This window comes from Mus musculus, chromosome 6 (genome assembly GCF_000001635.26).
Source record: "Mus musculus strain C57BL/6J chromosome 6, GRCm38.p6 C57BL/6J".
In the NCBI taxonomy this organism is placed as follows: domain Eukaryota; kingdom Metazoa; phylum Chordata; class Mammalia; order Rodentia; family Muridae; genus Mus; species Mus musculus.
In genome coordinates this window covers 132,833,781-132,848,416 of record NC_000072.6, presented here as the reverse complement: position 1 = coordinate 132,848,416, position 14,636 = coordinate 132,833,781, and the positions used below count along the sequence as shown (strand labels likewise).

At 37.6% G+C, this 14,636-nt stretch overlaps 1 protein-coding gene across 1 annotated transcript; it reads right to left on the bottom strand.

Moving 5' to 3' along the window:
• Nucleotides 1-273: 273 nt before the first annotated feature.
• On the bottom strand, nucleotides 274-1,275 carry Tas2r123 (taste receptor, type 2, member 123). The gene has a single exon (NM_207025.1). It carries the CDS (start codon nucleotides 1,273-1,275, stop codon nucleotides 274-276), a length of 1,002 nt encoding a protein of 333 aa, NP_996908.1.
• Nucleotides 1,276-14,636: the final 13,361 nt, after the last annotated feature.

The window sequence follows — 14,636 nt, the reverse complement described above, 5'->3', positions numbered from 1 at the left end:
AGATTAGCATGATTCCATTCTTATAGTCATTTTACATATGTAATGCCTCCTCATCCTCCAATATGTATCTCCCTCTTTATTGCATAAATCTTTCCTTTCCCATATCCTGTATGAGACCACTTATATAGTGCTAGTCTCCTTCATGCTGTCCTACCCTCCTGTGTATTATTACTCCCAGGATTGAAGCCCCACTTTTTATTTTCCCCCATAAGGTAACTTTTTTCTATGAACTGATCATCCTCAAGATTTTTACAAAATGTACTCTGGAATTTACTAGAGACCCATGGTGTCCATATCTTTGGACTGGCACCTTAGACAAGGCAACACAGAAAGACTGGCTTGTCTCAGCTTACTGTTTCCCAGAATCAGTACAAATGAGTGGCTTATAGGAAAAACTGCTCCAGAAATGTGGTCAAATATCAGTATCACTATTTTCTCCATCAATCCAAGGTTCAAAATTCCTATGATAAGGAAAAGTAAGTATATGGCATACAGCAGCAGGAAGGAGAACACAGTTTGCAAGGCTTTAATGTGGGCCATAGTACTGACATCTCTAGGTTGTTTGGCATTGACCTGCATCTTTTTGTGATGCTTCCACAGTGAGAAGATGAGCATGAGAAAGGCTACCAGGGACACTGTGAAGGGTATGAGCATGAACAGGGAGTTGATGGGTAAGAAAACATGGGATGAGTTGGTGATTAAGAAAACATTGGATGAGTTGGAGAATAAGAAAGTACTGGAAAATTGTGTTAAATCTGTCAAACTATAAGACATATTTCCTACATAAGCAGCAATTGAGAACTGATCATATATCCCTAAAGATAAAATGTGTAAAGTCAAGAAAATCAGTGATGCCAGGATTATTATTAAAATCACTTTTTTAACTCTCCACTTTAGATAAAGAAAAAAAGAGTTAGAAAAATTGGCTATCTTGAGAAAATAAAAGACACCGAGGCATGTAGTAAGCCAGATGCTAAAATGGCTGTTGACTACCCAGAAAATACCCATTGCTGAAAGCATTTCTGATCTCCTAGGCAAATGTGGGCACAGCATGAATAACAATATGCAAATCAGCATAGACAAGACATAAATGAATCTGGTAAGGGCCAAAGCAGTGAGAATCTGATCCACTGAAGAGATCCTTCTTCTTTTGACCCAGTCCATGATGTTCACTAATGCTATGAATCCATGTCCTAAGATTCCCGTTACTATTTCCACATACAAGGTGATTGAAAAAGTAAACAAATGGCTGTAGTTTATTTTCTGTGAAAACATGCTTCAATTTATAATGTTTCTGATGCATTTAAAAAGTCTACATATTGGTTGCTGAAAATTCAAAATATTCATCCTTTAAAATCCCATTTACACATTACTCTTAGGAAACATCAATTTTCCAGGAATTGTTTCATAATTCCTCCATGAAAATCTTGGGTTTGTTTTCTTCCAAAGAGATGAACTCTGCTTTATCCAGTATTTCACATCTAATTTTCTGAAGTTTAATAAAATGCTGAATTATCAGATGCTAACCTACAAAAAAAGAGATATATTTATTTACATTATTTTCACTTTTGCCCTGTATACACATTTTAGTCACACAACATCAGTTCTGATCAATGATAAATATTATTTATATGTCATCTACTCAGGTAATGATTTATAAATATTTTTGTTAAATAAATGAATCAAAATGTTTATTTTGCACACATACATAATATAAATCTATGTATACATTGCTCAAAATTATTTGTACATAATACTCAAATTGTCTAATAATTTCTTGGGAAATCAGTGCTTCTATGTTCATGTCACAGATATTATACTATTCATTATATTCATGTAATAACTTACATATGCATACAACATATATTCAGGAACACATACTTATGGAAAATTATCTCTCTTTTATTTTTATTCCAATAAAAATTCTCACTGATTCTAAAATCAGGTATCTATATCATGTTTAATAACATAACAATTTTCCTGTGTTATATTTTATTTATTGCAAAAGTAATAATTAACTCTAGAGCTTTACTCATGTCAGGCAAGTGTTCTATCTGACAAGCTATATCTCTAGCTCTCTTTTTTACTTTATATTGTAAGAAAGTCTCATTACATTGCTTAGTCTTCAATTAATGTCACTCTGTAGTCTAGACAAGCCTTGAACTTGTGAACTTGTGAATCTCTCGTGTCAGCCTTACAATTAGCTGGGATTCCAAATCTGTTTCCCCAATACACAACTTCCTTCATAGTTTTTTGACAGTGTCCTAAACAGAATTCCAAGTTATCACCACCCAGTATTAAGTGGAAATATTTATCAATCTTTGAAATATTACTCCATCTGTAGGAATGAGGTATTTTAGATGCTCCCTGGAGCTGTGTTAGCAGTATATGAGTTCCTCTGCACAGGAAGAATATTCCTCAGCCTTACCTCTTCCTATCCATAGGTTGATGCATTTATAAGCGCCAAAGGTGTGAAGCTTTCTATCTACTTTTCCTTGCATACTACTAACATCTTCTCTGTAACATCATTTTGGGCACCAAGACAGATGAAGTATGATACACAGCCTGAGCAAGATGGAGAGTAAAATGCATGATAAACTCCATCCTATTTAAGGAGTTATTAAACAAAAATATTATTATCTTTTATCATTATTATATTATATTGAAAAGAATATATTGCATGCTACCATAAAAGAAGAAACCAATAGCTTAATTGTCTTGTATGGCAGGAAATCCTGGACAATTTTCTTATGAAAGACTGACTCTAAATTCCTTTTAGGCCCCTAAAAACACACCATGCAAAGCCTGCCACTCCTATACAATTTAAAATTGGACAAATGAATCAGGAGATAAATATATTGAGAATGAAATCATGTCAAAATCCACAAAATTTAAGGAAAAAAATAAAATTTGAAACAAACATACCACAAGCACAGAGATGGAACGGTCCTTGTTAGTTTTCTATCGTTATAGTAAAACATCTGAATTAATTACCTATCGGAAAGGAAATTTTGGTTCAGACTTCCTGAAGTTACAACTTTTGATCCCTTGGCTCCATTGTTTGTGGTCTGCAGTATGGCAAAACAGAAAAATAATAGTGGAGCAAAACTGTTCCAACCATGATGCCAACAAGTGAAGAGTGAGATGAAACCTCTGTGCACCTAAACTCCAATTTCAGGGCATGCTTTTTATGACATAACTTCCTTCTTCTAAGCTCCTCCTACTTCTTATAGGTTGTACATCTTTCTATGACACATCAGATTAGAGACCTAGGCTGTAACTCATGGCTTCCAGGGACATTAATGTAAACATGTAATGGTTCTTATGGCTTACCTCCAAGTAATAAAGATATGCTCTGAGATAAGTAATGCAAAAGCAAGCATAGGAGCCAAATGTGTAGAATGGAAGCTGATGGCAGAACTTCTGACAGCTATGTACCCTTTCACTCCAAATGGAAACGTCTTAGATGTCCAAATGAAATGCCACTCTGTGTAAGGACAGTCTTTTTCATACAAAATGAGAATGATTCCAAGTATAATTTCCAATATGTGCAAAAGTTCAAAAAAGTAAGAAAGCACTTGAGCACAGTGACATTATTCATTTTAGAATTAGAATTTTATTAAGTAGCTTAAATCATCAATGAATTTCATGTTACTTGTGTCATTCTTGACAAATTTTATTATTGACTATATTGAACATAGTAAATGTGGCGAATCATACATAATTTTCTGTGTATCTGTATACATTGATCATTGTTTCTTAAATTATAATCATTTGTCTATTGATATATTGTTACAAATAATCTTTAAATGTGTTCTATATAAAACCTGTTTGTTTTACAAGAAAGAAAAAATAATTTTTTTTTCTTTTGTGTGGGTTTTTAGTAGTGTTGATTTAATTTGTAACTTGTGCCACTGAAGACAAAAATACGATGTTATACAGTACAAATACATTTATAAGTATACATACATCTAAATACACAGAACCATAATGAAACAAATTTGTGTGTTCACCTTATTGCATTGTGTACCAGGTAAAGGAAATATAGCAACACAATAATCAATGATGTCTTCAGAACTGGAAATATATTGATTAATTGAAACCAAGAGGTTCTGTTATGATTAGGGAGAACAGAAAATAAGAAGAAAGAGAATTGGCTCAGAGCACTTAAGTGATCAATCTCCAAATGCAGGAGATGATAATGTCCTGTAAAGCTGGGAAGTTTTATTCATTGCTGCTTATGTGTCAAGGTTCTTTTGATAAACACATTAAAATTACATCACAAGGAAACCTAGGTTTATTAATCTGAAGTATCTAAAGACACACGGTGTCTTCACAGATAACAGGGCTCAGAGGACAACATTTATTAACCTATTCTATGGGACTAGCAGGCATGAGGCCTTCCATGAATTAAATATTTGAACACAAGAATTTTGTAGTCCACTAAATGGAGTGTTGGTTTGTCAATATCAGGTCCTTTCCCTGAAAAATTTTTCTCTTGTCTAACACAAGATATATCTAATGTGTTTCTATGTTTGGCCTAATCCTTGATAGATAATTGAAATGTATCAATTTGGCAGCTATCCAAGTTTCCTATTGGTCCTCATCTGTAATCAAAAGCTTTATTCTAGGCAATACCTAAAGATCTTTAAGCATGTGAAATGTTCTACTTCTATTATAAGTTCCAGAGCCACAGGGCTCTGAAAAGAGTCCCAGGATTCAGTAATACATAATCACTATAGTCTTCAAGGAATAAATCTGATTGTTACAGCAATCTTGAAATTATAGGAAATGGTGTTAAATTTTTGTCATACTAATACATATACGTTAATAGTGTTAGTATATTTGGACTCTGTCATAATCAGTCGAAACACAGCATAAATGCAGATAAGCATAGATTATGATTACTCAGGCTGATCCTTTCAATCTAGGTATATTCACTGGCAGACCTCTCCTCTCATGTTGTGTCTGTTGCTTCTGAATTGATAAACATCTATGAGTAGATCTTCCTTCTCAAGAACCTCAGTACAATCATAATGGGTTTCTAAGAAAAGCAAAAAACTTAACTGCTTAGTATAGATTGTATCACTTTAGCTAGCAGGGCTTATAATTGTGTTTGTGCAATTTTTACCCCTGGTCCTAAACCCAGATCAATATGCATGATTACACACTTAGGTTGCACCACCAGCACTCTACATCAATTTTGACTATTAATAGAATGGCATGGTAGAAAATTCCTAAATTTATAAAAACTATAAATAAAATACAAATTCACAAGAATGAAGTCACAATAGATTCTATTTGAATGCACAGGAATATGTAGAAACTGTATACGACCAAAATGAAAAAATGTAGAACATTGGTCTTTGACCTTCCTAATGCTACACTTCAATAAAGTTCCTCATTTTCTGGTGATTCCTAATTGTAAAATTATTTAAATGCTATTTTACAGCTATTTCATAACTGTAATTTGGCTGATGTTTGCTAATATAAATATCTGATATACAAGATATTTGATATGAGACCACTGTTAAAGAATTGAAAGACCCTGAAGGGATCACAACCAATGGATTGAGAAAGATTGATCAACAAAAGAGAATAAATTCCTAGAAACATGATTTACAAAATTAAATAACTATGTTATAAAAATATACAGAATCATAACAAACAATTTTAGAGCAGTTATACAATCTACCACTAATAAAGGGTGGGGCCTGATTGATTCATTAGAGTTCTACCAAAGTTTAAAACAATAAGTTGTACCAATAACTCAAAATTAAAGAGAAAGGACATAATTTCCCTGATGTCAAAACTTGATAAGGGTCTGACAGAAGAGAGAAGTTAGGGCTCAATTTTTTTCAAATTAACACATATGCAAAATTTCTCAGTAAAATTGTTGGAAACCTTACTCAAGAACACCTTAGCAGGGAATAAAGGCAGAGGTTCTGATGGTTTTTTTATTAGATATTTTCTCCATTTAAATTTCAAATGCTATCCCCAAGCCTCCTATACCCTTCCCCTGACCTGTTCCCCAACCTACCCACTCCCACTTCCTGGCTCTGGCATTCCCCTGTACTGGAGAATATGATCTTCACAAGACCAAGGCCTCTTCTCCCATTGATGGCCGACTAGGCCATCCTCTGCTACATATGCAATTAAAGACATAGCTCCAGGGGGTACTGGGTAGTTCATATTGTTGCTCATCCTATAGGATTGCAGACCACTTTAGCTCCTTGGGTACTTTCTCTAGCTCCTTCAACAGGGGCCCTGTGTTCTATCTAATAGATGACTGTGAGCATTCACTTCTGTTCTGAAGTATTAAGTCAGTCATGTCCACACAGTGAATTTGAGACCCTATGTGGCAGGAAATCCTATCACAAACATACACATTATTGTATACACATGCATTTGTGTATGTATATTATGTATTCACACACATATATGTATATGTGTATATACATATACACCATATACATATACACACACATACTATAATATGAAGTTTGTGTACCATGAAAAATTTAGTTTTGTGCTAACAATATAGATTTGACCCAATATATCCAAATAAAAAATTTGATGTAATACCAAAGCTTTAAGGTGTAAATGACATTGTCTCAGTAGATACAGTAAAGTTATTTGACAAATGTCTTCATAACTCCCTGATAAAAGTCCTGAACGAATTACAGATAAAAATAATATTTCTCCACTTAAAAAGGAGAGATATAACAGTATTATAATCATTTTAACATAAAATAAAATGACTGGAATACTACCCCCACTGTTTTTATTCAGTATAGTGCATAACGTTTTAGCAAGCACAATTTTTCAAGAGAAAAAATTCAAACAAAAAAATCAGGGGACCCGCCGAACTTAGGAGGGGACCCGCCGAACTTAGGAGGGGACCCGCCGAACTTAGGAGGGGACCCGCCGAACTTAGGAGGGGACCCGCCGAACTTAGGAAATTAGTCTGAACAGGTGAGAGGGTGCGCCAGAGAACCTGACAGCCTCTGGAACAGGCAGAAGCACAGAGGGGCTGAGGCAGCACCCTGTGTGGGCAGGGGACAGCCGGCCACCTTCCGGACCGGAGGACAGGTGCCCGCCCAGCTGGGGAGGCGGCCTAAGCCACAGCAGCAGCGGTCGCCATCTTGGTCCGGGACCCGCCGAACTTAGGAAATTAGTCTGAACAGGTGAGAGGGTGCGCCAGAGAACCTGACAGCCTCTGGAACAGGCAGAAGCACAGAGGGGCTGAGGCAGCACCCTGTGTGGGCAGGGGACAGCCGGCCACCTTCCGGACCGGAGGACAGGTGCCCGCCCAGCTGGGGAGGCGACCTAAGCCACAGCAGCAGCGGTCGCCATCTTGGTCCGGGACCCGCCGAACTTAGGAAATTAGTCTGAACAGGTGAGAGGGTGCGCCAGAGAACCTGACAGCTTCTGGAACAGGCAGAAGCACAGAGGCGCTGAGGCAGCACCCTGTGTGGGCCAGGGACAGCCGGCCACCTTCCGGACCGGAGGACAGGTGCCCACCCGGCTGGGGAGGTGGCCTAAGCCACAGCAGCAGCGGTCGCCATCTTGGTCCCGGGACTCCAAGGAACTTAGGAATTTAGTCTGCTTAGGTGAGAGTCTGTACCACCTGGGAACTGCCAAAGCAACACAGTGTCTGAGAAAGGTCCTGTTTTGGGCCTTCTTCTTCGGCCAGGAGGAGGTCCAAATACAAGATATCTGCGCACCTTCCCTGTAAGAGAGCTTGCCAGCAGAGAGTGCTCTGAGCACTGAAACTCAGAGGAGAGAATCTGTCTCCCAGGTCTGCTGATAGACGGTAACAGAATCACCAGAAGAACAATCTCTAAACAGAGTCAACTATAACTACTAACTCCAGAGATTACCAGATGGCGAAAGGTAAACGGAGGAATCTTACTAACAGGAACCAAGACCACTCACCATCACCAGAACCCAGCACACCCACTTCGCCCAGTCCAGGGAACCCCAACACACCTGAGAACCTAGACCTAGATTTAAAAGCATATCTCATGATGATGGTAGAGGACATCAAGAAGGACTTTAATAAATCACTTAAAGAAATACAGGAGAACACTGCTAAAGAGTTACAAGTCCTTAAAGAAAAACAGGAAAACACAATCAAACAGGTAGAAGTCCTTACAGAAAAAGAGGAAAAAACATACAAACAGGTGATGGAAATGAACAAAACCATACTAGACCTAAAAAGGGAAGTAGACACAATAAAGAAAACTCAAAGCGAGGCAACACTAGAGATAGAAACCCTAGGAAAGAAATCTGGAACCATAGATTTGAGCATCAGCAACAGAATACAAGAGATGGAAGAGAGAATCTCAGGTGCAGAAGATTCCATAGAGAACATCGGCACAACAATCAAAGAAAATGGAAAATGCAAAAAGATCCTAACTCAAAATATCCAGGAAATCCAGGACACAATAAGAAGACCAAACGTACGGATAATAGGAGTGGATGAGAATGAAGATTTTCAACTCAAAGGTCCAGCAAACATCTTCAACAAAATTATTGAAGAAAACTTCCCAAATCTAAAGAATGAGATGCATATGAACACACAAGAAGCCTACAGAACTCCAAATAGACTGGACCAGAAAAGAAATTCCTCCCGACACATAATAATCAGAACATCAAATGCACTAAATAAAGATAGAATACTAAAAGCAGTAAGGGAAAAAGGTCAAGTAACATATAAAGGCAAGCCTATCAGAATTACACCAGATTTTTCACCAGAGACTATGAAAGCCAGAAGAGCCTGGACAGATGTTATACAGACACTAAGAGAACACAAACTGCAGCCCAGGCTACTATACCCAGCCAAACTCTCAATTATCATAGAGGGAGAAACCAAAGTATTCCACGACAAAACCAAATTCACGCATTATCTCTCCACGAATCCAGCCCTTCAAAGGATAATAACAGAAAAAAACCAATACAAGAACGGGAACAACGCCCTAGAAAAAACAAGAAGGTAATCCCTCAACAAACCTAAAAGAAGACAGCCACAAGAACAGAATGCCACCTTTAACAACTAAAATAACAGGAAGCAACAATTACTTTTCCTTAATATCTCTTAACATCAATGGTCTCAACTCGCCAATAAAAAGACATAGACTAACAAACTGGCTACACAAACAAGACCCAACATTTTGCTGCTTACAGGAAACTCATCTCAGAGAAAAAGATAGACACTACCTCAGAATGAAAGGCTGGAAAACAATTTTCCAAGCAAATGGTATGAAGAAACAAGCAGGAGTAGCCATCCTAATATCTGCTAAGATTGACTTCCAACCCAAAGTCATCAAAAAAGACAAGGAGGGACACTTCATTCTCATCAAAGGTAAAATCCTCCAAGAGGAACTCTCAATTCTGAATATCTATGCTCCAAATACAAGAGCAGCCACATTCACTAAAGAAACTTTAGTAAAGCTCAAAGCACACATTGCGCCTCACACAATAATAGTGGGAGACTTCAACACACCACTTTCACCAATGGACAGATCATGGAAACAGAAACTAAACAGGGACACACTGAAACTAACAGAAGTGATGAAACAAATGGATCTGACAGATATCTACAGAACATTTTATCCTAAAACAAAAGGATATACCTTCTTCTCAGCACCTCATGGTACCTTCTCCAAAATTGACCACATAATAGGTCACAAATCAGGCCTCAACAGATTCAAAAATATTGAAATTGTCCCATGTATCCTATCAGATCACCATGCACTAAGGCTGATCTTCAATAACAAAATAAATAACAGAAAGCCAACATTCACATGGAAACTGAACAACACTCTTCTCAATGATACCTTGGTCAAGGAAGGAATAAAGAAAGAAATTAAAGACTTTTTAGAGTTTAATGAAAATGAAGCCACAACGTACCCAAACCTTTGGGACACAATGAAAGCATTTCTAAGAGGGAAACTCATAGCTATGAGTGCCTTCAAGAAAAAACGGGAGAGAGCACATACTAGCAGCTTGACAACACATCTAAAAGCTCTAGAAAAAAAGGAAGCAAATTCACCCAAGAGGAGTAGACGGCAGGAAATAATCAAACTCAGGGGTGAAATCAACCAAGTGGAAACAAGAAGAACTATTCAAAGAATTAACCAAACGAGGAGTTGGTTCTTTGAGAAAATCAACAAGATAGATAAACCCTTAGCTAGACTCACTAAAGGGCACAGGGACAAAATCCTAATTAACAAAATCAGAAATGAAAAGGGAGACATAACAACAGATCCTGAAGAAATCCAAAACACTATCAGATCCTTCTACAAAAGGCTATACTCAACAAAACTGGAAAACCTGGACGAAATGGACAAATTTCTGGACAGATACCAGGTACCAAAGTTGAATCAGGATCAAGTTGACCTTCTAAACAGTCCCATATCCCCTAAAGAAATAGAAGCAGTTATTAATAGTCTCCCAGCCAAAAAAAGCCCAGGACCAGACGGGTTTAGTGCAGAGTTTTATCAGACCTTCAAAGAAGATCTAACTCCAGTTCTGCCAAACTTTTTCACAAGATAGAAGTAGAAGGTATTCTACCCAACTCATTTTATGAAGCCACTATTACTCTGATACCTAAACCACAGAAAGATCCAACAAAGATAGAGAACTTCAGACCAATTTCTCTTATGAACATCGATGCAAAAATTCTTAATAAAATTCTCGCTAACCGAATCCAAGAACACATTAAAGCAATCATCCATCCTGACCAAGTAGGTTTTATTCCAGGGATGCAGGGATGGTTTAATATACGAAAATCCATCAATGTAATCCATTATATAAACAAACTCAAAGACAAAAACCACATGATCATCTCGTTAGATGCAGAAAAAGCATTTGACAAGATCCAACACCCATTCATGATAAAAGTTCTGGAAAGATCAGGAATTCAAGGCCAATACCTAAACATGATAAAAGCAATCTACAGCAAACCAGTAGCCAACATCAAAGTAAATGGAGAGAAGCTGGAAGCAATCCCACTAAAATCAGGGACTAGACAAGGCTGCCCACTTTCTCCCTACCTTTTCAACATAGTACTTGAAGTATTAGCCAGAGCAATTCGACAACAAAAGGAGATCAAGGGGATACAAATTGGAAAAGAGGAAGTCAAAATATCACTTTTTGCAGATGATATGATAGTATATATAAGTGACCCTAAAAATTCCAACAGAGAACTCCTAAACCTGATAAACAGCTTCGGTGAAGTAGCTGGATATAAAATTAACTCAAACAAGTCAATGGCCTTTCTCTACACAAAGAATAAACAGGCTGAGAAAGAAATTAGGGAAACAACACCCTTCTCAATAGCCACAAATAATATAAAATATCTCGGCGTGACTCTAACGAAGGAAGTGAAAGATCTGTATGATAAAAACTTCAAGTCCCTGAAGAAAGAAATTAAAGAAGATCTCAGAAGATGGAAAGATCTCCCATGCTCATGGATTGGCAGGACCAACATTGTAAAAATGGCTATCTTGCCAAAAGCAATCTACAGATTCAATGCAATCCCCATTAAAATTCCAACTCAATTCTTCAACGAACTAGAAGGAGCAATTTGCAAATTCATCTGGAATAACAAAAAACCGAGGATAGCAAAAACTCTTCTCAAGGATAAAAGAACCTCTGGTGGAATCACCATGCCTGACCTAAAGCTTTACTACAGAGCAATTGTGATAAAAACTGCATGGTACTGGTATAGAGACAGACAAGTGGACCAATGGAATAGAATTGAAGACCCAGAAATGAACCCACACACCTATGGTCACTTGATCTTCGACAAGGGAGCCAAAACCATCCAGTGGAAGAAAGACAGCATTTTCAACAATTGGTGCTGGCACAACTGGTTGTTATCATGTAGAAGAATGCGAATCGATCCATACTTATCTCCTTGTACTAAGGTCAAATCTAAGTGGATCAAGGAACTTCACATAAAACCAGAGACACTGAAACTTATAGAGGAGAAAGTGGGGAAAAGCCTTGAAGATATGGGCACAGGGGAAAAATTCCTGAACAGAACAGCAATGGCTTGTGCTGTAAGATCGAGAATTGACAAATGGGACCTAATGAAACTCCAAAGTTTCTGCAAGGCAAAAGACACTGTCTATAAGACAAAAAGACCACCAACAGACTGGGAAAGGATCTTTACCTATCCTAAATCAGATAGGGGACTAATATCCAACATATATAAAGAACTCAAGAAGGTGGACCTCAGAAAATCAAATAACCCCCTTAAAAAATGGGGCTCAGAACTGAACAAAGAATTCTCACCTGAGGAATACCGAATGGCAGAGAAGCACCTGAAAAAATGTTCAACATCCTTAATCATCAGGGAAATGCAAATCAAAACAACCCTGAGATTCCACCTCACACCAGTCAGAATGGCTAAGATCAAAAATTCAGGTGACAGCAGATGCTGGCGAGGATGTGGAGAAAGAGGAACACTCCTCCATTGTTGGTGGGATTGCAGGCTTGTACAACCACTCTGGAAATCAGTCTGGCGGTTCCTCAGAAAATTGGACATAGTACTACCGGAGGATCCAGCAATACCTCTCCTGGGCATATATCCAGAAGAAGCCCCAACTGGTAAGAAGGACACATGCTCCACTATGTTCATAGCAGCCTTATTTATAATAGCCAGAAACTGGAAAGAACCCAGATGCCCCTCAACAGAGGAATGGATACAGAAAATGTGGTACATCTACACAATGGAGTACTACTCAGCTATTAAAAAGAATGAATTTATGAAATTCCTAGCCAAATGGATGGACCTGGAGAGCATCATCCTGAGTGAGGTAACACAATCACAAAGGAACTCACACAATATGTACTCACTGATAAGTGGATACTAGCCCAAAACCTAGGATACCCACGATATAAGATACAATTTCCTAAACACATGAAACTCAAGAAAAATGAAGACTGAAGTGTGGACACTATGCCCCTCCTTAGAAGTGGGAACAAAACACCCATGGAAGGAGTTACAGAAACAAAGTATGGAGCTGAGATGAAAGGATGGACCATGTAGAGACTGCCATATCCAGGGATCCACCCCATAATCAGCTTCCAAATGCTGACACCATTGCATACACTAGCAAGATTTTACTGAAAGGACCCAGATGTAGCTGTCTCTTGTGAGACTATGCCGGGGCCTAGCAAACACAGAAGTGGATGCTCACAGTCAGCTAATGGATGGATCACAGGGCTCCCAATGGAGGAGCTAGAGAAAGTACCCAAGGAGCTAAAGGGATCTTCAACCCTATAGGTGGAACAACATTATGAACTAACCAGTACCCCTGAGCTCTTGACTCTAGCTGCATATGTATCAAAAGATGGCCTAGTCGGCCATCACTGGAAAGAGAGGCCCATTGGACACGCAGACTTTGTGTGCCCCGGTACAGGGGAACGCCAGGGCCAAAGGGGGGGAGTGGGTGGGTAGGGGAGTGGGGGTGGGTGGGTAAGGGGGTCTTTTGGTATAGCATTGGAAATGTAAATGAGCTAAATACCTAATAAAAAATGGAAAAAAAAATCAGATAAATTATTTACATTTCCATATAGTGTAAACCTATGCAAACAACAACAACAACAAAAATCACTATATTCTCCACCAAGAAATTCTTAGATTTCATAAATATTTTCAACAAGTAAAAGGCACACATAAAACAAAGGACTGGTATAAAGCTACAAAAATGGTAGCAAAAAAATAATTCCATTTATATAAATTACTTTCAAGAAAATAATATACTTAGAAATAAATGTAGTCAATGATATACAAGGACTCTACAATAGAATACTTTAAGACAGTAATTGAAGGAGACACTAGAAGATTAAAAAGTCTCCCATGTTCAGGGATAGGTAGAATAACATTGTGAAAATTCTATATTGTCTAAAGCGAGTTATAGATGTGATACAATCCTCTTTACAACCAAAATTAAATTCTCAATAAAACTAGAAGAGCAATTTTAAAATTCATCTGGAAACACAAATAACCCAAATAATCAGAGCAATCATTAATGGAAAACAGTGCAGAACATAACCTAAAATTATACTATGGAACCCCATTAACAAAAATAGCATTGTACAGGTATAAAAAGAGACATATAGACCATTAGAGAAGGAAAAACCACCAAGAAATGAACCTACTCTCTAGTGTGTAATAATGATAAGAGTAGTGAAATAAAGATACATAAAATTAGTTAGCCACACTTAAAAGGTCAAAAACCATAAATACCTTGGAACAGCTAAAGAAAAATAGATAAATCACTTAGAAGAATGCACAAAGTCTTCCATTAAGAGACTCCAATAGCACATGAAATAATTCCAAATTTATCAAATGAGTTTACATGAAATTAAATAGTCGCTGCATCTCAGAAAAAAAAAAAAAAAACAATTTTCAGGGCTCAAGACCTTACTTAGAAGAGGGAAAAATTGCTGCCAACTATGTATCAAATAGGGGATTACCAAAACACATTAAGAACTATAAAATGAATCTAGTTGCCCCAATCAAATAATCCAACCAACAAGACAAATGGGCTAAACACAGATGGTCAGTAAATGCTTGAATAATCACTCAACATCCTCAGAATCAGTGAAATGACAAT

Coding starts and splice junctions, on each gene's coding strand:
- Tas2r123 (NM_207025.1), bottom strand. CDS start 1,275: ATGTTTTCACAGAAAATAAACTACAGCCATTTGTTTACTTTTTCAATC.